Source organism: Dermacentor variabilis, chromosome 2 (assembly GCF_050947875.1).
Source record: "Dermacentor variabilis isolate Ectoservices chromosome 2, ASM5094787v1, whole genome shotgun sequence".
Classification (NCBI taxonomy): Eukaryota; Metazoa; Arthropoda; class Arachnida; order Ixodida; family Ixodidae; genus Dermacentor; species Dermacentor variabilis.
The window spans coordinates 221,966,423-221,991,907 of record NC_134569.1 but is presented as its reverse complement, the minus strand read 5'-3'; the positions used below and the strand labels follow the sequence as shown (position 1 = coordinate 221,991,907).

At 47.0% G+C, this 25,485-nt stretch overlaps 1 protein-coding gene and 1 non-coding gene across 3 annotated transcripts in view; both read right to left on the bottom strand.

Moving 5' to 3' along the window:
- The window catches only part of Dus3 (Dihydrouridine synthase 3), a 99,086-nt gene that overhangs the window by 32,155 nt on the left and 41,446 nt on the right, over positions 1-25,485 (bottom strand). For both annotated transcript variants that reach the window (XR_012826231.1, XM_075682642.1), the window contains exons 6-9: positions 19,189-19,341; positions 13,313-13,429; positions 2,036-2,218; positions 1,648-1,744 (exon numbers count right to left, since the gene is read on the bottom strand). Coding sequence is in view for 1 of the 2 variants with exons in the window: in XM_075682642.1 (XP_075538757.1) it covers positions 1,648-1,744; positions 2,036-2,218; positions 13,313-13,429; positions 19,189-19,341 (550 nt within the window). In the remaining variant the exon portion in view is untranslated. The remainder of the gene's footprint in view (positions 1-1,647; positions 1,745-2,035; positions 2,219-13,312; positions 13,430-19,188; positions 19,342-25,485) is intronic.
- TRNAS-GGA (transfer RNA serine (anticodon GGA)) lies at positions 3,387-3,460 on the bottom strand. The gene has a single exon. It is a non-coding gene; the product is annotated as a tRNA-Ser (tRNA).

Here is a 25,485-nt window from a genome sequence, read left to right as displayed (position 1 = left end):
CTCATTTCCCGTCGCCACACTCCACCGCTAACGATGACGACTTCAACGACTATCTTGCCAACATTACCGAGTTTCCTGACCTCAGCATCTTTAAATGTGAACAATGTCGTGATCCCACACTCACACCCCTATTAGAGGCTGGCCGCACGTCAGGTCAGACAACGCCCTTCCTGCAGTGTAACGGCCTGCTTTACCAAAGAATTACTCTACTGAAGGCGCTTCCTTGCTCCTAGTCGTTCCCGAATGCCTGCGTCCTGCTATTCTTTGCGCCATGCATGATGACATCACATCAGGTCGCTTTGGCTTTGCTTGCACGCTTTGATTATGCCAGCGCTTTTACTGGCCAAAGCAATGGAAGAGCACAAGACAGTACATTGCAAGTTGCCCAGGTTGTCAATGTCATAAAAAGCCGGGGACGGCTCCTGCAGGCTTTTTGCAACCAGTTAAACCACCTACCTTACCATATGAAAAAGTTGGTATCGATTTGCTCGGCCCCCTTCCCAAGAGCTCTACTAGTCGTCGCTGGATTATTGTGTATGTCGACTACTTGACGCGTTGTACTGAGACTGCGGCACTTACATCTACTACCGCCGCCGATATGTCATGCTTTCTGCTTCATTCTGTCATCCTGCGTCACGGCACTCCACCACCGACATTGCTGAAGAATTGCTGCGCCTTTGTGGCTTTACTTATCGCCATTCAACGCTGTACCATCCACAAACAAATGGCCTCATCGAATGCACAAGTCGTACGCTTACCAACATATTGTCACTGTACATCTCAGCTGATCACAGGAATTGGGATGCCATGCCGCCCTTTGTCACATACGCATAGAATACAGCCAAGCAAGAAGTAACCGGGTATGCACCTTTCTATCTTTTGTATGCTCGCGGTCCCCAAATGTTCTTGGACACAATTTTGCAATTGCCACTGAACGAAGACGCAACTATTCCACAGACATTCTGTTGAGAGAAGAAGCGCATCAGTTCGCTCACTTAAGAAGACTGTTTTCGCAAGTTTCAACCAAGGCATGCTATGATGCCCAGCATATACATGCCACTTTCGCTCCTGGCGATCATGTGTTACTGTGGACGCCTCGACGGAAGAAAGGCTTGTATCGCAAGTTCCTCTCAGCGTACAGCTGTCCATTCGTGATACTCAGCTGATTAAGTGACGTCAGCTACATCCTCGCAAAAATGATCACCAATAATCGCCAGTCGCAGAAGACTCAAGTGGTTCATGTGGCCCGCCTGAAGCACTATCATTATAGGGTTCTTGAATCAAGAACTACCAATTATGCAGATCCCTAACTCCGAGCTTCGTCTGCACCGGAGGAAGATGTTACGTTGTGCGGCGGAGCCGAAGAAGAGGAGATGGAAGATCTGCGTGCGGTGTAGAAAAGGCCCGACTGCCTGTGATCTTGTCTCTACGTCCCCTTGATCATTTTGTAAATAAATCCATCTCATCCATAACAATATGAACACAACACCAATAAAAGCTCCCTTTGCTGCTTGAGTCCCAAGTCGGTGCTTTCTTGGAGGCATAAGGCAACCCATTAGGTATGTGTTACATGCTCTCCCTCTCTGTGTGAGTATGGAGAAGCACACACTTGCCAGAGCTGTTCTGGCAGCAATGCCAAGCACTCACCGAACACTGGGATGGGAGTCGCTGCCTGGGCACAGCAGTCGAGGTAGGCCCAGTCGGCTGACTTGGTGTAGCGCTGCTCCCGAGAACGTGGGTGCACCTGTGTGCGGCAGAAGCAGTGTTCGGAGGCAGGCAAGAGTGCAAGTGCTTGGAAATGACATCGTAAACACAGCCAAATATCAATATAATGAATTTGTGCTTACAACAAATCTGCTGAAATAGCTGTCAAGCCATTTATTAAGCACCATTTCTATTCTGTACACAAAATCTACTTCTCAAGGGGATCAAAAAAAATTTTTTCTTTTGTTTTAGTCGAGTTTGCTTGAAGCCTTCTTTTGATTTGTCAGGAAATGACAAATTTATTATTTAAACATACAATGCAGTTACTCACTGTGATGAGGGCAGGCTTGCGAGGAGCTGCAACAAGCTGGGCAATGACTTGGTGAGCAATAGGGCGGCCCTCATGCATGCCCGCGCGCATCTTCACTGTCAGGGGAATGTCCAGGGTGCCTACCATGCCATAAACAATCTCAGCAAGCTTTTTGGCACGGCCCATGAGCCCCGATCCGGCTCCCTGCGACAACACATTCACCCCCCCTTACTTATGTGAACCAGTGTTGAAGTGCTCCAAATATTTGTGCACATCCCGTGTGACTTTACTGTTCTTTTCAAAAAATAATCCACAGCAGCAATATGTATAAACTTTCATGTTCCAGCTGATCTGAATTTAATTGAATTCTGGGGCATTACGTGCCAAAACCATCATTTGATTATGAGGCATGCCACAGGGGGCATTCCACATTATTGGGACCAGCTAGGGTTCTTTAATGTGCACCTAATGCACGGTACAGAGGCATTTTTACAATTCGCCCCAAAATGTGTCAGCAGTGGCCAGGATTTGATTCCGTGACCTCGTGCTTAGCAGTGCAACGCCACAGCCACTAAGTAAGCACAATGAGTATGCATTCTAGCTCATCGAGTGAAAGTCCTAAAAACTTCTTGGTCATAGCCACTAAATGGTACATGTTGACATAAGAGCATTGTCAGCATTATGTTTACAATAATTTATTCGTACAAGCTCCATAGTTACTCAGTGCCCCGTCTGCTTTTACAATGAAAGGAAGAGAAATGCCAAAGAAAAAAATTTGTGGAGCATTCATTCTATGGAGACCATGGGCAACGGTAATGTGATTAGCATTCTTTCTCATGACAGGTGTTTAATTAGTGATATGTGATGGATTCTTGTGATGGTGGAATTGACAAGACAAAGGCAGGGCTGTATGATATATTTAATTGCAGGATGTTATTTATTTTTATGTGGCTTAGTTGCTTTCTACATACGTGCTTATATATTACAATAATAACCATTTGAATATATACAGACAATATATCATGTTACTATATATATATATATATATATATATATATATATATATATATATATGTATATATATAATGAAAACTATTGTGCTTAATCTAACGGAAGCAAACAGTTCCTGTCCGACACCTTCACTGAGAATGTGTCTTCGTTGTCATCGGCCTCAGCTTCTGCAGAAGTGGCAAACCCACTACACAGCCAACTGTTATGCTCATGACAATATGTATGCTCTATACATCTGTATAGTTTAGAACAAAACGTCCATTGAGGGAAAATGAGACATCCACCCAAACGTAGCTAAGTGCTACAAAGGAAACCCATACGGGTTCCTCGATAGAAAAGCTTTGCTGTTGAACAAAAATTCTTCCTGGTCCGGGATTCGAACCCGGGGCCACCGCCTTTCCAGGGCAGCCACTCTACCATCTGAGCTAACCAGGCGGCTAGCAGATGGCAGGCAAAGTCGAATTTATCAACAACTCAGAAGCAAAGGCAAGATTACTCCTCTCCACCAAATAACTCCTCTCAACCTTGTGGGTTTCTGCAGAACTACTACGTTCTGCGGAAAAGGGTGGCAGCAAAATGGTTAGATACAAATGTACAGACAGATAGTTAGACCCGGGAAAGACTGTGAAGTATGAATGCCATCGCATAAAAAAGAAAGTAATGTAGTAGATGCAATACATGAGAAGAAACTGGTGCACACAGCTGGTTGCTTGTCACTGACACCTTCGTATAATTTTAATGCGGTTAGCATTCTTGCCCACTTCCACTCTTTTGAGTCTATCTAGGTAGCTATCTATCCGTCTGTCTGACTGTCTGTATATCACGTCATCCAGAGGCTCAAGTTGTTTACAAGCTTGGGCCACTGGATATGTGCTCGTGGCCATGATACTGTTGTCATCATTCCTTCATCGTCAATCCTGCTTCATGATCCGACTCTTGTTATGCTGTGTTGTCACGCCTTCTATGCCGACCCAGTGGCATAAGTTGTCAGTAGCTTCGGCCACTAAATACGAGCTTGTGGTTGTAATACTGGCATGGTCACTGAATCGTTTTCATTCCAGCTTCGTCATCCAACTCTCATCATGCCACAATCGTCACAGCATCATCATCAAACAGGTTTCGTGGCACAGGTGTCGTAAGGCTACTGCTATCATACACGTGTTGTCAACACATTGCCCTCATACCATGGTCGTGCTATCGTCATCCTGCCACTGTCGTCACACTGCCATTTTACGTCCAATCATCATTATGTTGTCGTCATACCGCCTTTGTCATTCCATCAACATTCATCCTTCTTCGTCATTCTACCTTCAGTACGCTTTCATCATTCAATCACGATTATGCCACTCTTGTCATGCCACCTTTGACATTGCGTTGTCACAGACAGTCATTATCAAGCATCCATTGTCATACCATCATTGTCATGCCAATGTTGTCGTTCCATCGTCCCTTTTGCTTCGTCATGTCATCGTCGTTTTCCCATCGCTGTCATACAGACTTCATGATATAGTCGTCATCACACCATCATCCTATGTATTCATTGTCTTACGTTTGTCGTGATGACATTGCGGTTGTTCTATCGTCATCCGACTCTCGCAATGCTGTCGTAGCCACGCCATCATTGTCACACAGTCGTCATGCTGTTGTCGTCACACTGTCATTTCACCATCATGATCACTCCAATAACATCATCCCATTTGTTGTTATGGCGTAATATCGCCTTTGTCATTCAATCAATGTCATTTTATCATAACCATGCTGTTGCCATTCATTTGTGATTATGCGCTGTTGTCATGCCATTGTTGTCATCCTGTTGTCATACCATTAGCATCACACCATTGTAGTCTATACTTGTCGCCATCCCATCATTGCCATGTCATCGTCATCACACTGTCATTATTATGCCGTAGTCACAACTTAAGAATCATCACCTCCTTGTCGTCATTCCAGCGTCATTATAGCTTCGGTGTCATACAGTTGTCGTCATGCTGCCATGCTCGTGGGCAACCTTGGGAAGCGAGTGCAATAGCAAATTTAAAAAATACCGGAGTACAGTAATTTTTCGTTATAACGATGTCAGCGGGGAGGCGAAAAAATTCATTATAAGCGGTAATTCAATATAAGCGACCACTCGAGAAAAGCTAAAGCAGTCGAGCTTTAATTGTGCCACAACCATGAGGAAGTCAAAGTACAATGCATTCAGTGAAGAAAAACTTTATTCAGGTGCAAGAAAGGCAGTGGGCTTTGGCTGTTTCAAGTTCTTACCGGGTGCGAGCAACCCCAGCTCTAATTTGACCAGGCATTGCCCGAGGCCGTGGTCCTTGCCCATGCATTCAACCTTATTTCGTAGCAGGCGTAGATACTCCCGCATCTGCACCATAGTTGGCACTCCATGTGGTTCTTCGTCCACCAGCTCTTCATCCTCATAAGGGCCACCAACAGTGTCAATTAGTATCTCCCCGCCCGTCACTGGGGTGACCACGGGAGCAGCAGCACCAGCCAACGCGAATGTCTTGAAGTTGCCTTCTACCTCTTGGCTCGAAATTTTATGAACAGCCTCATACAGATCGCTGCAAGTCCACTCATCATCAGGCTGGTCATTGTCAGGGTCACTGACGATGACATGAGAAAAGCCGGCATGCACAAAGCAGTTGGCTACCTTTGAAGGTGTGAGTTCTTTCCATGAAAAGTTCAGCAAGTGGACTGCACCAAGCAAATAAATGTTGTACCTCTTGCTGACGTCATAAGCTGTGAGCATGCACTGCAAAAGAGCCTTGCGGTACAGCTTCTGGGCGGTCTCAATGAAGCCCTGATCCATTGGTTACAGTACCACGGTTGTGTTTGCAGGCAAAAAATTCACAGCGATCACCTTGAGGTTGTCGATCTTCCCGTGGCTCGGACAATTGTCAATTATGAAAAACACTTGCCAATTCTTTGCGTCGAACCATCTATCCAGAAGGCGCACATTGTCTTCAAAATTAGCAGCAGTCATCCATGCTCGCTTGTACTTCTGTAGATGCATTCCTTGGGAATAGTGGCATTTTGGAAGCACCACGGCTTCTCCACCTTCCCCAGTATCAACAAGGGAAGCTTGTCCTCGCCTGTTGAATTGGCACCACACAGCACGATGACACACTCCTTGCTCTGTTTTTCTCCTGATGAGGATCTGCCAGCAGTAGTGAACGTGTAATTCAGTAGCATCTTGTAAAAAAAAATTCAGCCTCATCTAGGTTGTATATGTGTTTGTCATCATACTTTTCCAGTAGAGATTGGAGTCGATGTTGGCGCCATACGTCTACAGTGTCACAGTTGCGCTTTCGCCAACGATCGACTTCGAGGTCACGTCCTGTCGTTTCTTGAACCACTCAAGCCAGGTATTGCTGCACTTGAAATCTTTATGGCCCACCTAGAGGGCGAGAGCTTTGGCTTTTGCAGTAAGTGCAGGTCCATGTACGAGGAAATTTGCACTCCCGGCAATCTTCAGCCACTGCAGAAGTGCACCTTCCACTTCAGGGTATTTCGAATCGCGATTTATCTTTCTAGAAAAGTCCGATTTTCTCCTATCTCGTTCTGCTTTACATTTTTTCTCCTCATCGATATTACCACATATGATAAAAAGGAACACCCAAAAACCATGGTAAAAAAAGAAGAGAAGAGAATTGTAAATCTTGACCAAATCGACCATTTTAATTGCCGAGTTGCGCCTCAAATATGTGGGCAGTCAACCGGAGTGATGAGTGGCAAACCAGAGCAGTGGGTGGCATTCTCCCGACTGCACATCATTGGTAGAATCCTGCCTTGGCAGTTATAGCGGTGGAATAGCCATTTGACCTTTCGGCACAGGTGTTGGTGCAGGCAAGGAGCTGAGTTGGCGCAGAGATAGGCACTTTCAGTGCAGTCTCGAATGTGCACCTATAGGCTATATGGTCTCGATATTAATTCAAATAACCGATAAATGTAGCAGAGCTGGCCTTATTTATTTATTTCACATACTGTCAATCACTCATGGGATTATAACAGGAAGGGCAATACAAATGGTAGTATTTGTAAACAAAGAATATAAATACATTATATAATCACGAGTGTGTTATTGCAAAGGTTTTTGCTTTTCTAAACAAAATAAACAATATATGGGTACAATATAATATAACCAAGAAGAATCTGAGAAAAGAAGAAACCAAATAAGAAAGAAAGACCCGACTGAAAACACATGTGATATAAAACACCCAATGAACATGATAAACAGGATGCAGTCATGCATATATTGCATCGTACAAAAAGAACACATAGATTAAAGTGTTAGGCTATGAAGATTGGTAACAAACCGGAGTAAGTAAATCAGAGCTGTAAGGGAAGGAGATGCTTTTCCACTGAATTAGCAAATGTATCTAATGAGGAGCTGTTACTAATGGATTCACTCAGTTTATTCCAGTCTCTTATCGCTAAAGGAAAGAATGAATTCTTGAAGCAATCGGTATGAAAAGAATACTCACTGAGTGTTTGTGTGTGTTTATGTTGCGCTGGCCATGTTTCATTTTTGTAGATGTATCTAGAGGTATCAATATTAAACTTGTTGTGTAGGAGCTGGTACATAAGTTTAGAATGGGCTAGTACTGCTCAGTTTTGTACTGTTAAGGTTCCGGCTTTGTTGAGTAGTTTGGTGGGCGAGTCTGTTAGTTTAAGTTTATTGTATATATACCGTAGAGCATTCCTCTGTAGACCTTCTAGTTTTCTAATTAGTTGTTTAGCGTATGGGAAACAGATAACATTTGCATACTCATTGAATGACCTGACGAAAGTTTTGTAAGCCAGAAGTTTTGTATAGGCTGGTGCTAGTTGGAGGCGTCTTCCAAGAAAGAAAAGGCATTTCTTTGCAGTCGTTGTAACAAAAATAGTTATGTAGTGAATTAGTGCTTTCTTTGTTAGTTTCAGGCGACACTAAAGGGTCCCTTGATGCCTTAGGTTTAAGGTAGTTCCAGAATTTGCTTGGTGAATTTCTTAAGAATCCTTGAAGTGGGTTTGAGTAAAAGTTTAACTTCGCTGTCTTTATCTTAGATTTCATGTCTTGGATAGCTGGAGCAAGATTACTTCGAGATTAAGGATTAGGTACTATTTTTATTGATTTTCTCAGACGCTTGACATTGTGTTTGGTACAAATGATGTTACGTGAGATCCAGGGGTCGTGCTTCCTCATTTTTTTTTTAACTTTAGAAAGTAGATACTTGGAAACACAGTGAAACATTATATTTTTGAAACTATGCCACAACGTTTCGATGTTTGTGGTAGGACGTATTGAAAGTGCTTAAAAGGTGGTAAATTCGCTGGATAAATAGTCAATAATACTGGTATCGTCTGCTCTACTGAAGAGATGCGTGGTTATGCATGCATGTAGCATTTGGGATAAAAGTTACCAAACTAGTTTCATTAATTTTGTTGGAATGCCTTTCCCTGCGCATGTCATGGTATAAAGCCGCTTCTATTATTTCGACTTGCAAGAGGCCATTGTGCGGTCGTTGTGCTGCAAGAAAGCAAAAAAAAGAAAAGAAAATAGGGGCACGAGGGTGTGCAGGGAAGACCTCCTATGTGAATACAGTCGACATCCGTTAATTTTGTCTTGACATAACCAGCGAAACTGGTCGAACTACCGAACAGGTTGAATTAAACAAAAGGCAGAAACAAGCCGAAAAATGCTGTTGATTCACTCGGCAGTACAGCCTTTAAAGTTGGCATCGCCGCATCACAATCATGCTATGCGGTGATGCATACCAAGCAATAAAAGATGCCATTGTTACGGTACATAGAATGTGTACATGCGCCGTCTCCGGTAACAGTACGAGCACTCAGACGCCCAATGAGTTTACGGGAAGGCCTTCAGAGCTTAACGTAGACCTCTGTTCTTTCGTTGGCCGTAAGCGACCCGTTGACTTCCTGAGCTTTTTCATTTTACTGCCTTTCTTTTTGCTAGCTTTCCCAAAACACAGACGGTTTTTCACCGCTTCGCAGTGCACGGCACGTGCGCGCACGTATAATTAAGGAACGAGTACTAGGCCCTGTTAACTGTTTCATATAATAGACATGCTTGTGGGCGAAGCGAGGGCTCAAATTGCTACAGCAGCATCAGAAAGAGCTCTTTTAATGGCTGCCAGTATGCTTATTAGGCGTCTTGGTACTCATATCGTGACGGGGATCCGTGCGAGTGCGCCTGCGTAGTTAAGAAACGTGTACTATGCACCGTGATAGCGGCCCCTTTCCATAAATTGCGCATGCTTCACCACATGACACAGGCTGTATTGTGGTGAAGCTGACCAGTCAAGCTCGAATTATCCGGGGAAGGCGTGAGGCTTATAGCGCGTGAAAAAGACGAGGACGAAAGTGAGACGTGACACACACAGGCGCTAACTTGCAACAATCGTTCTTTCGAGCCTCAGGATGTCTTACCAACAAGCCCAAATCACTGCTTTACAGCCGGGGAAGGCCAATTTTGAGACTGAAATAACGGAAGTTTAGGCTCACGGAAATGTATAAGCTCAGGCCAGGACCTGCAGGCGGAATCGAGTGAACACAAAAATCGAATTAACTGGAGTTACATTACCAGACGTCTTCTGTATTATGTTTTTTTTGTGGTCCCATGAAAAACATTTTAGAGGGGTTCTACAGTATGTGTTTTATTACCAAAAGAAGTAGTACGCCTCCAACCGTTGCGATCCCATCGAGCAGGCCCTGTGATGATCATTGCCAAGCATAGCTGGAGGGACCCAAAAATTGAGAGCTTCACTGGCCTAGTGTTGCTGCAAGAAGTGTGCCTGTACATATAGAACGTGTGGTGTGCGGTTTCATTTCAGAATGTTAAGAGGTTGACGGTGACCAGAAATTAAAACAGTGGGACTCTTCAATTTCGCACTTCTGGCTGCCTGTGGGCTGCCAAAACTTTCCAGGACAATTTTAGTCTGGCAGCTAGAAGTTTTCTGGCTAGCAGACAACAAAAAGAGGGAATGAACACTCACAGTCATCACTGTGGGGACTTGGCGGATTGCAAAGCGGGCACCTGTAACCTTTGATCTTCATTACTTCTCATGTTAGCTTCTAAAGCCGTTCGTCAAAAGTAAAAAGATGACTGTATCCTTGAATGGCGAATACGCTTCAGCTAATGTAACTACATATTCCCGAGTGCGTACAGATGGACCAACTATGCCTAGTGTGCCGGCTGCTGCCATCCCAGTAGTGTGTTTATGTTTATCCACGCCAGCTGTCCTGACCTTTGATTTTTCAGCCTTCAGGCAACTTTGGGTTGTCTTGGAATCCCAATCCATGTGACCATGATGTTGTTTCCTATGAGAGGATCAGTCAGAGGGTCAGTATGAATGGCATGGAGGACAACCAGCTCTGGGGGAGGGCCGATGGGATGAGATTCTAAACACACACCGTGGAATTGATGAGAATGGCTCGAAGTGTTCGTCATCAGTCACTAGTCGTGTTATTTTGCACAGCAGTTTGAGCACGGTTCAAGGCTTGCACCCTGTAAAAACTTCCCCTAAAATGTGTAGGCCTTACACATGTAAATATGATAATGTAGATAAGCACTTTTGCGCTTAAAAATGAATCAGTTGAGGAGGAACCAAAAACTATTAAACAGCTCAACAGCCGGTTTCTCGCCACTTAACTCATGCTATTTTCTTTTTTCTTGCCCGCTACAATTTGTTTCTGACACGAAATAGTTACCATTTTAGTAAAATTATCTCAAACTTGTGCCTGTTTTACAAAGCAGCACCTGGTACTGGCAAGATGCGAAGGCATTTTGCAAGTAGACCGCACACACGTCTGAGTCAGGCTGCTCGAATGGTTTGCACATTTCTTCTTCGCACCGACGGCGTCAAGTAAACCAATTGTGCAGTCGAACCCACTTATAACAATATTCAGGTGACAAAAATTCCATTGAGTGAGGATGCTCGCTTGGTTTGCATGTTTGTTCTTCGCACCGACGGCGTCAAGTAAACCGACTGTACAGTCGAACCCACTTATAACAATATTCAGGTGACACGAAAATTCCATTGTTTTAATCAGGTTGCATGAAAAATCAAGAACAATAGGGGATGGCAGAGCTGTTGTGAGAAAACTATAATGTCGGGGAGGCCAGTGCCCCTCCCCACCACTTTCCTCCATCCGGCTGCTGATAATGTTCACTCGTTTAACTGCTTCCTGGGTGCTCCGATCGCGTGTAACAAGCCGCGGCTCTTGACGTTAAAGAATGGCACTGCTATAACAACTGCAAAAAGGTGTCACAGGTGGCAAGCGATATGCGAGTATCGCTGAGGCATCGCGTTAGCGGCCTCAAAAGGGGCCTTTTAAACATTGCGAAGACGCTGCCACAGCAGCCTGTCAGCTTGAGAAATTCAGAAGATATGCTGAGGTGGGATCACCACAAGCCTCTCGACATGTACTTCTCACTGGCTTGCACGAGAAAACCCAATGTCCCTCAGCCGTGCATGCTTTATGCAAAGCTTGCCGACATCCTTCTCCAAGGCATCCAGGTGCTCCATGTAGTGCAGCGGAAGGTTCCTTGTGAAAACGAAGCCCTGGAGCAACTGAATCACCTGCTGGGTCTCCTGTGAGGACAATGTTGAGGCAGCCTGCCCTACTGCATCATCGCTGCCATCTTTGCCGTCGCTATCTGATGAAAGCACAATCATGTCGATCGCCTCATCGGGCAGACTGCCCTACCACGTAATCGCTGCTGTCGCTATCTGATGCAAGCATGGTCGTGACAATCGCCTCATCGGTTAGAAGCACTTACGTTTCCAAATCTATAGCTGTGCGCTTTCTTTACCCTGGCAACGTCGTGCATTGCTGATGATCAGCGGGCGCATCAGCCATCTTCCATATCGGCGGCGAGAAACTGTGGGGCCAGGAACGATTTCAATGCAAACAAAGGCCAACGTGAGCGAATAAGCTGTTTGCAGAACTGTACTGAAAGAGGAGCCAGCGAGCAACATGCGAGCAACCTGCAAGTAGCATAATTGGCACGGTCCACTCGTGTTTCGGAGGGTGGGGCAGCATAGAGCTGTGGGCGCAGTCGAGCTGTGCGCGCAGCCCTTTCGTGTTCGGAGGGGGGAAGGGTGACGAGAGAGAGGCGCGCAGAGATGGCTAGAAAATGAGCGCGCGGTGGCAGCTGGAGCAGCGGCCCATCGTGCAGCGGCTAGAATTTCTCATTTTCTTTTTTCTTTTCAAGGATTTCACATTTCACTACCATTTGGCTCGGACACCCAGCAGCCAAACTTCGTTATCACTGATAATGCAGCATCGGGACATTGCAGTAAGTGGGTTATTTCACCAAGGAAAACATACAAAAGTTGACGGTGCAGCAGCTTTTCATTGTTATAACTGATATATTGTTAAAACCGGTATTGTTATAAGTGGGTTCAACTGTATTTAATTACAGGTGACCTAAGTGTGCTGATAAGCTTTCTTCAACGAGCTCGGGCTGGATTACAAGTACCGTCGGCTGCGGCATCCACCGAGCTAGGCCTACCAACCCTATCGCTGGCTGGATGACGTGCCGTTGTGATGTGTTTTGTCACTTGCAGAGGCACACTTTTATTGACAGTGTTTGTTTGCATAAAGTGAAGCAGCGTTGTGCAAAGTTGTTCGTATTGTATGTCTCGATAAGGACATGAAGTTTTCCGAGCGTAGAAGCTGGGGCACCGGATCTGGGTGGAACTTACATGCTGCTCGCTTGTTCAAATGCACGTCCTGTGTAGCCTGAATTGTCGTGTGCCGTATGTCGGATTGGATGACAAATCTCACCATGTTTCTTCTGCTCTATATCCACGGAAACCTGCAGTGATTATGTGACAATGCATCTCCTTCAGCGTTATGTGCAGATGTGCCAGCAGCCTCGATCGAAGGTGGCGAAACACCTGATGAGTTGTCAGGTGTGCCATGTCTGCGAACTGTGTTGTGTTGCTGTTCCTGCTGTACAGATCCGGTGTCAAAAGTAGCATTAATTTTGGACCTTGGTTTATTAATCTTGTGCTGCTGTGGGTTGGAATTCCAGTTGAAATTGAAAATTGTGACGTGCCTCATTCACTGTCGTAAATCATCAATATGAACGCTTGTGTACCTCTGGCAGACTATGGTTGGAGTTAACTTTGCTTAAGTGAGTAACCGCTGTTAAGTTTACCTGTGGTTAAGGGCACCAGTGCAATACGTGTGTAAGATTGTCTCGTGTAGCTCAGACATTCTTGTTACGGAGCATGCTCAGTGGAAAACAACACAAAGTGGCACGCTCACCTTTTTGTAGACAAAATCGATGGGGCAACCCATGTTGATGTCAACAAAGTCAACACTGCACTTGTCCCTGAGCAGCTGGGCACAGCGTGTCATCACATCTGGGTGTGCACCGCACAGCTGCAACAACAATAACAACCATAGACAAATGAACTATGTGTTCGTCTTGTATGGCTTTTGCCACAGGCTAGATATACACTTGTTAGCCTCTCCGTTGTAACCATTGTTTGGCAACTCGGTATCCATCTGTCTGCCATTGTACCTAAAAAATGAAATGGCACATATCTCATGCCAATTTATGTGTCAAGGAAAATTTATATTTTCCACAAGTGAAGCGTTGCAGTTATTATGTTTCCTTTTCAGCCATTTAGAGGAATAACACACACACTGCACCTGCTCTTGGCACATAATCCTGTTCTTGGCGTGTCGTAGTTATTTTGGCTGCTGCGCCTCAGAAACCAGAATTTATGTACTTTACACACACTGTATAAATCTTGTGCCCTCAACCTTCTCACATTCTTCAGCTCTCTACATGCCCCACCATTTCCTGCAAGCCTTCAAGGTAGAACAGCTCAGATCACTTATAGCATAAATGCTTACAGTGCAGGACCGGCTATATTGCAGTCTTTTGTGACTGCCACTTACCCTCCCATAGAACTTCATCTACAGTAGAACCATTACAAATTATTTTCCAGTGCCAACGTTCGCGATATGGAACATAAAAAATTACCCAATACAGTTACACTTCATTTCTACCAGTTCATACATTCCTGGAAAACACAATTTTTCGGCACCAATGTTCAATACAATGCTGAACTGCAATCTTTTAATTTTTTCGGCTGCTAAATCCCATCTAACTAAGAACAGGCGCAAGGTGAGTGTGATCGAGAACAGTAACCACCTGCCACAGGAACTTTCCCGCAATACTCACCCGGTTGTCTCACATAAAAATGCTAGCATGCACTCAGTTTTATAGTGAAATATTTTGCGCGCACAACTGACAAGGACACAGTGAAGGGGGACACACGAGCGTATATGTTTTGTATCTTTCCGAAAATAAAACAGTTGTGAGTAAGTGCTCGTGTGTCCGCCTTCACTGTGTCCTTGTCAATTGTGCACGCAAAATATTTCACTATGAATTTGTACCAATTCGCCCAACTATCAGTTCTGCTGCACTCAGTTTCCTATTCCAGTACAGTCGAACCCACTTATAACAATATTCAAATGCCACGAAAATTCTATTGTTACAACCGATAATTGTTAAAACTGGGTTGCATGAAAAAATCAAAATAGGGGGATGGGAGATCTGATCTTGGCAAACTATAATGCCCGGGAGGCCAGTGCCCCTCCCCACCACTTTCCTCCATCCAGCTGCTGATTGTGTTCACTCGTTTAACTACTTCCTGGGCACTCCGACCGCGTGTAACAAGCCGCGGCTCTCGACGTTAAAGAATGACCATGCTATAACTGCAAAGAGGGGTCACCGGGTGGCAAGCGATATGCGAGCACCACCAGAGCACTTTGGTGGGCCCAAAACGGGCCTTTTAAAAAATGCGAGGAACTTGCCGTGGCAGCCTGTCAGCTTGAGAAATCCAGAAGGAACGTTGAAGCGAGATCGCTACAAGCGTCTCGCCATGTACGTCGCACTGCATTGCACGAAAAACTCCCATGTCCGTCAGCCTTGCCGACATCCTTCTCCAAGGTATCCAGGTGCTCCATGTATTGCTGCGGAAGGTTCCTCGCGAAAATGAAGCCCTGGAGGGACTGAATCATCTGCCAGGCCTCCTGTGAGGACAACGTTGAGGCAGCCTGCCCTAATACGTCATCGCTGCCATCGTCGCCATTGCTATCCGATGCAAGCATGTTCGCGACAATCACCTCATCGGTTAGAAGCACTTAGTTTCCAAATCTATAGCCGTGTGCTTTCTTTTCACCAGCAACGTCGTGCACTGCTGATTATCAGCAGGCAGTTTAGTCATCTTCTGTTTTGGTGGCAAGTCAAAAGAGGCTGAGAAGCCACGTGGCCAGGAACAATTTCGATGCAAAAGACAAACACGGGCGATTACGCTGTTTGCAGAACTGCGCTGAATGAGGAGCCAGCAAGCAAGATGCGAGCAGCGCAGTTGGCGCAGTCCATACGTGTTTCAGAGGGTGGCACGGCATAGAGATTGGCGCAGCCAATTCGTGTTCGGAGGGGTGGAAGGGCGATGGGAGAGAGGCACGCGGAGAAGGCTGAAAAATGAGCGCGCGGCGGCCGTTCGAGCAGCGGACCATCGTGCAGCGGCTCAAATTTCTCGTTTTCTTTTTTCTTTTCAAGGTTTTTGCATTTCACTACCTTTCGGCTCGGACACTGAGCAGCCACACTTCATTGTTATAACCGATAATGCAGCATAGAGGCATTGTAGTAAGCGGGTTATTTCACCATGCAAAACATACAAAAGTTGACGATGCAGCCGCTTCTCATTGTTATAACCAATATATTGTTAAAACCGGTATCGTTATAAGTAGGTTCGAGTGTACCAGCAAATCTTCTCCCATGTCACTGCACTCTGCATGCAATGCTATCGCTGCCAAACCCAATGCGATAAGCACGTTCACCTATCTGTTTCACAGCGAGTGGGATGTACTAGTGCTGTTGGAAGCCTACTGCACGCTTTTAATAGGTGATAACCCAAATACACTGCTACTGCCAGCTACAAGCAATGCAAAATGGGCACCATGTTTCACTCTGGCAGAATCATAGGCATCGCTTACCAGCTTGATTTGATTTCGGTTTCCACCGCTGTCTTTAAACACTATGCAATACGAAAACGACAATGTGCTTCTCGGGTCGCTCAGGCCCCACCAGCTTGACGAACGACGGCGCACGAAGATGTTGCTGACCCAGGCTGAATGTGAGGAATGCAAACGTACCGTATTTACTAGCACAATGATTGCACTTTCTTGTAAAAAAAATTGACGCAAATTCAGCGGTGCGATCATTAGGTGGGTTAAATTTCCCGCAAAAAAATTATTTTTTTTCATCCCGCGTTAGCTGCGGGATGACAACAGGTCAACAAAAAGGCGGCTGCCGCTGTATGTAGTGCAGGACACCAAAACAAAAATGGCGGCCAGCGGAGCAAGCCGAACGCGCCAAACACGATTTTTTTTCTTCTCGTGAGTACATTACGTGCATTGAAACAGTTTCTTCTGTATCAGTATTGAATAATATCCTTAATATCGGCAAGTTGGCAGCAATAATGCAGCCATGTCCATTATGAGGGGACAGGAACAGATGGGTGCGCTTAGCTTCCAGTGACATAGAAACACATGGCGGGCATGCTGCGGAAACTGTGGCATTTGTCTTCACTACTATCCTAATACGGCATGTTTCTGCTAAGGGTGGGCGAATATCTTAGCTGTGTTACAAACGTCGGTGTATGAATAGGGTACATTTCCAACGTATGAGTGTAAACGTGGCTGCTATCGTTGCCGCTCGTGGTTTGTTGCGTATAGACGAGAATTGAAAGGTGCTTTTTTTATTGTTGTTTACAACAACCATTATAAAGCCTACACATAATAAAGGCAAGTTTGGTTGTAGCTTTTTTTGTCATGGAAGTGCGGAAAGTGATGAAAAGAATGAAAGGGGGCATCTGCTTAAGAATGTTTGGTGCGTGTAGACCGCTTGGTTTGTCCTGAAGAGTCATTCGTGTAGCATTCGACAGATAGTAAGCGCGATCATTATTAGCTAGACTTGGCACACAACATATCGCTGCGGCAAGTTCGGGGTGCGATCATTACACGGGAAATTAAAGAAATTGAATTTTGACGGCAACATTCCGGGGTGCGGTCATTATGCGAGTAAATACGGTAAATGTGCTGACGCAACAAACTCGTGACTCTGGCTACTTGGGCCTCACCAGCTCGGCTCTAGCTGATGAATCGTGGCGCAACGATTCGTGCAATGCTTCGCATCCCATAGATGTCAACTGCAGATGACTTGGTCAAATTTTTTGGTGATTTTAGATAGCACGTTTTCCTGGGTAGTATGTTTCTTTGTGTGTTCTTCTTCAAAGCGTTTGAACAAGGTTCTACAGTGAAACCTCGTTAAACCGTAGTTGGCCGGTGCTCGGAAAAGGTATGTGCTAAACGGTAGTACTGCTTAACCGAAATAACATGAGATGGCCCACTTTCCTGTCAAAAATGGAACTCGGAGAGAGTGTGATAAAAAGCAAAAACTTGCAGTATTTTTTCACTTTGTGTGACAAAAGTCTTATTTACCTTTTGGCCTAGCAGCAATGACAGTGGCCTAAAAACTCAAACCAGCGAGCCAGCTTTTCAGCCAGCCCCCTCTTCTCGGCAAACACTCGCATGGAAGATTCCTCGTTTGCGTTGCATATTCTCTGTGTTCAGGTGCGGCAGCGCTACAGAAGTCGTGGGGCACCCTTTTCATTGCGGGGTGCTGTTCTTGTCGTGACGACTGCATTCACGAGGCTGACGTATCGTGCAGCTTCTGCCAGTGTCGGGCCTGAATTGCCTCTGCTGTCACTTTTCGTGTCATTCTCATCACTGTCGTTAGGCGACACTTTGGCAACAATAGAGGCAACGATGGCGAAAAGTCGAACGTCATAGCCGACATTTTTTCCGGTTGCAGCAGCGCTGCCGAGAAACTTCTTCACATTCCAAATGCCAGACATCGTAGTCAACGGTAGATCTCTGTCGCGTGCCATGCCCGATTTCTTCGTGCCATGTTCAGTAGCATGAATAATGCCCAATTTTTCTACTGTGCTGAGCACCCGGTGTTTTTACCCAAGCTTTGGCATGACGAGAGTCCTAGCTTGCACGATGCCCCAACCACAGCCACAACGCTCTCTGGCATGGCAACGAAATTATGTTGATGTGGCTTCACGCACAAACGCATAGGGCACTTGGAGGCCGTTGTTCCGATCTCTGAGGCTTGTTCTGCCAGATGGCTTGTTGCCATGAGTGCCCGACGAAAGGTGGAAACACAACGTGCTAACCGATATGTACGCAATAAGCTGGTACAGTTTATGCGGACACAAAACATATTACAGTATGTTCAATGGCCGCTGAGTCGGAGATTTGACTTTACTACTTTTAAAACGGGTACGGTTTAACGAGGTTTCATTGTATGCGCACATAAAAACTTGGTAGGCATCCGCAGTTGTTCCTGCAGCTTATCACCCGTAAACCCAAACATTTCCTTAAGTGCGCTGCCCTCTGTTTAGCTTTTGAGCGTGACTTTCACTTAATTGGCTATGGGTATGAACATATTAAGGGTGAACAACCCATGACAGCATGTCGACCGACACCCTTACTGGCTAGGCCTAACAGTGCTGTCTCTTAGGCTGTCGAAGACCAAGTTGTCGCCTGGTGCCAAGTCAGCAAAACCTTTTGTAGTGGCCGTACAGCACTAAGAAAACGAAAGAACCACTGCGACAACAACAATGAGGACACCTGTGGCATGTCCAACACTCGAATAGTAGCAACTTGAATTGCAGTTGCATTGTGCATTCAGTATAGTGCGCGCGGAGTAGTATGAGAAATTGAATGAGGCACTGTATGGCATGCGAAATTTCGACCGCCATTCTAGATTAGTTCTGTGAAGTTCATGGCAGTGCCATGGACAACTCCGAATAATCAACAGTTCTGAAAAATTAGTCCGTGACTTACTTTCCTCTAAACAGTTCTTTCTTTCTTTCTTTCTTTTGTTTGTTACTTTTTCTGCTTCATGGGAAGACTGCGGTTCCTCGGACGTTGACCTTTCAACGTTGCTTTCAACCTTCAACCATTTCAATGTTACTACTCTTGGCTATGAGGCTATCCCAGGTGCAGTCAAGCCTTTTTCATTCTTACGGACTCTGTCGTGATGGCCTCACCTGGACTCCAAACAGGTCTTCAGAGGAGTGTCGCTTCAACAGGGCCCACTCTGACGGCTGACCCTGGAGCAGGTTGGCAGCCATTGCCATCTCACCACATGTGATGTCGGCACCAAACTCTTTGCACACCCGACGGAAAGGGAGGTTGCCCACCTATACAGGTGCACAAAGAAAAGAGAAAGAAAATGCTGTCTTAACAACCTCAAAAAGAAAACAAATTAGAGATAATGCTGGTCTCACTTCACAATGATTGGTGACACCTAAAAGCAGTCTTTATCCGTTGTAACTGATTTATCTTGGTGCATCTCTGCAACTCTTAGTCACCAGACCATCTGATTGGCTCTTATTTTGCTCCAACTATCTGCACTAGGGTGACATTTCCCCTTCCTTCTATTTCACTCTACAAACTCTTTCACTTATCGCATTCTACGCTTAATGTCCGTTTGACGGTTTTCCCACGAAGGAGAACCAGGAGGCATTAAAAAATAATCTGCGGCATCATACCATCTCCATAATTAACCTTGACAGATTTGTACAAAATCTGAATAGTCTTTTTAACATCAATTGATAATTGCGCTCAAATTCTCATGTTTATCTCTTTTTATTATTCCTTGCTTTGCATACTTGTCTGTTCATATATAGTACGTCTATTTGCTTTATTAGTGTTTCTGTCAATGACATTTTCTATAATGTAACCCCTCTTATATGATGCTTGGAGAGCATCATATAAGCGTATATAGCGTATATAAATAAATATATTGCTACGGCACAATATGTGCGATCACGAAAGGCGAGCAGTGTGAAGACGACGATGACGATTAGAAGCTAGCGCGGGCTGTTGCCTCTTGGCCAAGCGCAGCGTATTGCCTTGTAAATATACTTGTAAATAGCTTTTCGTTGGTGTCTTCCTACGTAACATATCTGGTGGAGGTGGACGTTCCCTGTACCTCGTCACGGAGCTTCGCAGTGGACGGTACATCGAGCCTTCCTTCATGGCTCCCGGCGACGACAACCCGACTCCGCCGGCTCCGACACCTGCTGCCACTTCGACGATCTACATCACTCTCCCCCGCTCCCCGTGATCCTGGCGTATTCTCAGGCAAAGATGGGGAAGACGTCGATGACTGGATCAGCCTGTATGAACACGTCAGCCGCAATAACCGGTGAGACCCTACTATTATGCTCGCCAATGTCGTCTTTTACCTCGGTGGCACACCTAGAGTTTGGTATCGCACGCACGAAGATGAGCTCACCAGCTGGGATTCACTTAAGACACAGCTTCGAGACTTGTTCGGCAACCCCTACGGTCACCAACTTGCCGCGCAGAAGGCGCTTTCCGGCCGTGTGCAGACGTCAACAGAGCCCTATGTCACGTACATTCAGGACGTCTTGGCTCTGTGCCGCAAAGTTGACACCCACATGACTGAGTCAGACAAGGTTTCCCACATCCTCAAAGGCATTGCCGATGACGCCTTCAACTTGCTCGTGTGCAACAACGTAGCGACGGTGGATGCTGTTATAAAAGAGTGCCGCCGCCTGGAACTCGCCAAAAGCCGACGTATTGACCAGAAGTTTGCCCGTCTGCCCAACACCCCAGCGACATCTTCCTGTGCCGACGCTCCTCGTCCCAACAACACTGCTGATGTTACCAGGATCGTCCGGCGTGAGATCGAGGCCGCCTATCCGGCTGCCTTCGACTCCAGTCCCACCAACACATCTGCAGTCACGGTCTCACTGATCCAGGCAGTTGTCCGCCAGGAGTTCGAAAACATGGGTCTTCACGCCATCTGCTCGGCCCATCGCCTTGATACCTGCCCGGCTTCTTCCATTCCGCCCCGTCCCGCATCTTCTTACCCCCCTCGTTTCCGCAACCCATCTGAATGGCGCACTGCTGACGACAAGCCCATTTGTTTCTACTGCCATCAAATCGGGCACATTTCTTGGCACTGTCGCAGTCGCTGGAGTTCCCCGATCCAGTCTACTTACACTGCCTACTCTCGCTCCCCAGGTGGCCCTTCTCGTCCCTATGCCGCACGCTCCGATAGTGCCGCCACTGATTCTCCTGCAACGAACCGCCCCTATTCTCGTTCGCCTTCGCCCCAACGACGACAATCTCGCTCTCCCCAGCCCTGTCGCTCCTATTCGCCGACTCCTTTCGGACGCCGCTCCCAGCCGGAAAACTAGACGATGCAGCGCCTCGAGGTGCCGCTGCATTGCTCCCTACGCCGCCAAATCCTCTACTGACGTTGCCCACTCATCTGAACCTTCTTGACGTGCAAGTCGACGGTGTTTCTGTGTCTGCACTCATAGACACTGGGGCGCATTTGTCCGTAATGAGCGCTGACCTTCGTAACCGGCTCAAGAAAATTATCACGCCCGCCACGACGCCTGTTGTCCGTGTCGCCGATGGCGGAACAGCCCCCGTTATAGGTATGTGTACCGCCCGCATCTCCTTCGCCAATCGCTCAACAATCGTGCTATTCACAGTCATCGCCCACTGTCCCCACGACATCATCCTCGGCTTAGACTTCCTCTCCGCGCATTCTGCTCTCATCGATTGTTCCGCCAGTACTCTCCGCCTTGACCTGTATGTTCTCGATCCTGCTGAACCACACCCCAGTCGCCTCAGTTCCGCCGACTTCGTTCGCTTGCCACCTTCGGCACTGACCTACGCTGACCTAGTGTCATCCCCACCAGTCCCCGACAGTCACTACATCGCGGCTCCTATGCAAGACATCCTCCTTACACACGGGTTCACAGTACCTCATACAGTTTTATCTATTACGGCGAATTGCGTCTGCCTGCCAGTAATCAACTTTGGCTTGACGACACAAGTGCTGCCACGTGGGATGTCTCTGGCCCACCTTTGCTCATTCGAGGATCACTCAGTAGCATCCATTGCAGTTGACGACACTTCATCCGATACTCCTCTACCATCGCAGTCGGCAAATTGTACCATCGCTGACTTCCAGAAAATGATTGCCCCCGACTTGCCGTCTGAGCACGCTCGTGAACTCTACCGCGTTCTGTTTTCCTACCACGATATTTTTTACTTTAACGATCGTCCTTTGGCCCAAACTACAGCTGTCAAACATCGCATTAATACCGGCGATGCCCCTCCTATTCATCGCCGCCCGTATCGAGTGTCACCAGCTGAGCGTCAAGTTATTCACGCCGAAGTTCGCAAAATGCTTGCCAAAAACATTATTGAACCATCATATAGTCCATGGGCGTCACCTGTAGTACTGGTCAAAAAGAGGGATGGCTCATGGCGCTTTTGCGTGGATTATCGGCACCTTAATAGGGTTACCAAAAAGGATGTGTATCCCCTACCTCGGATTGATGATGCCCTTGACTGCCTCCACAGTGCTCGCTATTTCTCCTCTATTGACCTTCGCTCCGGCTACTGGCAGATTGCCGTGGACGATCTCGACCGCGAGAAGACTGCTTTTGTCACACCCGACGGTCTTTATCAATTCAAAGTGATGCCGTTCAGTCTATGTAACGCCCCTGCCACTTTTGAACGCATGATGGACTCCCTTCTTCACGGATTCAAATGGTCCACGTGCCTGTGCTACCAGGACGACGTTATCGTATTCTCCCCAACGTTCGCTACGCACCTCGAGCGCCTCTCAGCAGTCCTGGACGTTTTTCGTCGAGCCGGTCTGCAACTCAACGCATCCAAGTGCCAATTCGGCCGTCGCCAGATTACCGTCCTTGGACATCTCGTTGACGCGAACGGAGTGCAACTGGACCCAGGCAAGATCCATGCTGTTGCGCACTTCCCTGTTCCGAAGTGTGTCAAGGATGTGCGCAGCTTCATCGGCCTTTGTTCGTACTTCCGCCGTTTCGTGAGAAATTTCGCCGCCATAGCACGACCACTAACCGACGCCGACAGTAGTAGCGCCAACGGCATTTTCTCTGTGTCTGCCTTCGCTAACATCGCCGATGAGCAGTCCCGAGACCTATCGCTGCGAGCACTTATCGAGCGTCTGCGTTCTACACCTACCGACGCATCCGTTCGCCGATATGTCCTCCAGGGTGGCATTCTGTATCGAAGGAACTTCCTCCCTGACGGCTCTGACCTTCTTCTTGTCGTGCCAAAACAGCTACGACAGACTGTGCTCTTTGAGATGCATGACGCACCCACTGCAGGACATCTTGGGGTAACCCGCACGTATGACCGCGTCCGCCGCCGCTTCTATTGGCCTGGTCTCGCTTGCTCCGTTCGACGCTATGTTGCTGCCTGTGATCCCTGCCAGCGTCGGAAAACACCTCAGGTGCTACCTGCCGGTCATCTCCAGCCGATCACCGTCCCTGTGGAACCGTTCTTTCGTGTTGGATTAGACCTGCTCGGTCCCTTTCCCATGTCATCCTCTGGGAACAAATGGGTAGCCGTCGCGACTGATTACGCCACCCAATACGCTATCACTCGGGCTCTCCCTACCAGTTGCGCCACTGACGTCGCGGACTTTCTCTTGCGTGACATTATCTTGCTTCATGGCGCCCCGTGACAGCTCCTTACTGACCGTAGTCGAAACTTTCTCTCGAAAGTTATCGCTGACATTGTGCATTCCTGCTCCATTCAACACAAACTGACTACCTCATACCGTCCTCAAACCAATGGCCTGACAGAGCGATTAAACCGTACTCTTACCGATATGCTGGCCAAGTACGTTTCCAAGGACCACCACGACTGGGACATTGCCCTTCCTTACGTAACATTTGCGTACAATTCTTCCCGGCACGACACCGCTGGATTTTCCTCCTTTTATCTACTGTACGGTCGCGAACCTACCTTGCCCTTAGACACGGCACTTCCTCCTGCTGCGGTCTCAACAAGCGAGTATGCGCGCGACGCCATCGCCCTCGCCGACCATGCACGCCAGCTTGCCCGTGCTCGACTGACGGCCTCACAAACCACTCAGCAGTGCCAGTACAACGCCCGCCATCGTGACGCACAGTTTTCACCTGGTGCGCTCATGCTCCTGTGGTCGCCCACTCGTCACGTCGGACTTTCAGAGAAGTTCCTTTCGCGATACACAGGGCCCTACCGCGTGCTGCGCCAGGTGACGCCTGTGACTTACGAAATTGCTCCTGTGGGTTCAACCTCGTCCTCTCCTCTGGCATCTAGTGATGTCGTACACGTCAGTAGGCTCAAGGCCTACTACACTGCTTCCGAATCCGATCTTTAGTCGCTCCAGGACGGCGCTTTTGCCGCCGGGGGTAGTGCTACGGCACAATATGTGCGATCACGAAAGGCGAGCAGTGTGAAGACGACGACGACGATTAGAAGCTAGCGCGGGCTGTTGCCTCTTGGCCAAGCGCAGCGTATTGCCTTGTAAATATACTTGTAAATAGCTTTTCGTCGGTGTCTTCCTACGTAACAATATATACAATCAAATGTCCAATTTGTGTGACTTCCCAGGGGCTGCGAAAATGTCTGCAAAAATGAATGCATGCCTTTTACTGCCCCCAAGAGCTCAAATTGCCACAAGGACGTCAGAAATAGATCTGACGGCCTGCCAGTACACTTGTTAGGCATATTGGTGCTCATACTTTGACAGGAGACGGCGGGTGTACGTGTGTATAATCAAAGAGACACCAAACGCAAATATTCAGTCAAACTGAAGTGGTAGAGCTTGAGCATATATAAGTGTCAATATTATCCCACACAGAGCCTTAGAACTGAGAAATTGAGTTAAATGCAGGACACGATTAGAGACTCCCCCGGGACATTCAAGTACTTGCCCGACGATGAAGGCACTAATTTAAGATCTGTCACTAGTATTCAACCACTCCTTATAAAACCATCATTGTATTGCATTATAAGAGGAAAGAATATGCTACTTGTCCATTCTATTTCATTTCGAGAAAAAAAAACTCATGGACATTACCCTTGATAATTTGGACATTACCCTTGAAAGCGTAACCGGGGCAGAGTCGAGCAAAGGTGAAACCTTTGCTCGAGTCTGCCCCGGTTACGCTTTCACGTTTCACTAGTTTCGTTATCGCCTAGTGTTGTGCCGTTTTTGCTGGCTCGCAAAACTCGCATAGACTGCGAGTAGCGGAGAATTCCACGACCATGTGATGTCGCGAGACGCCCGCGCAGTCCACGCCACTTGACCAAAAGCAGCTGCAGTGGTGAATCCAACTTGACTCAATTTCTCCATAGCTGTGTGTTTGTGTTTTGTGCTAAAAAGTGTACCGCTGTCTGTAGGGTGCCATTTTACTCACCGACGACATCAAAGGGTGGTGATGGGGTATGCAAAGTCACCACTCTCCGGTTGGGTGGTG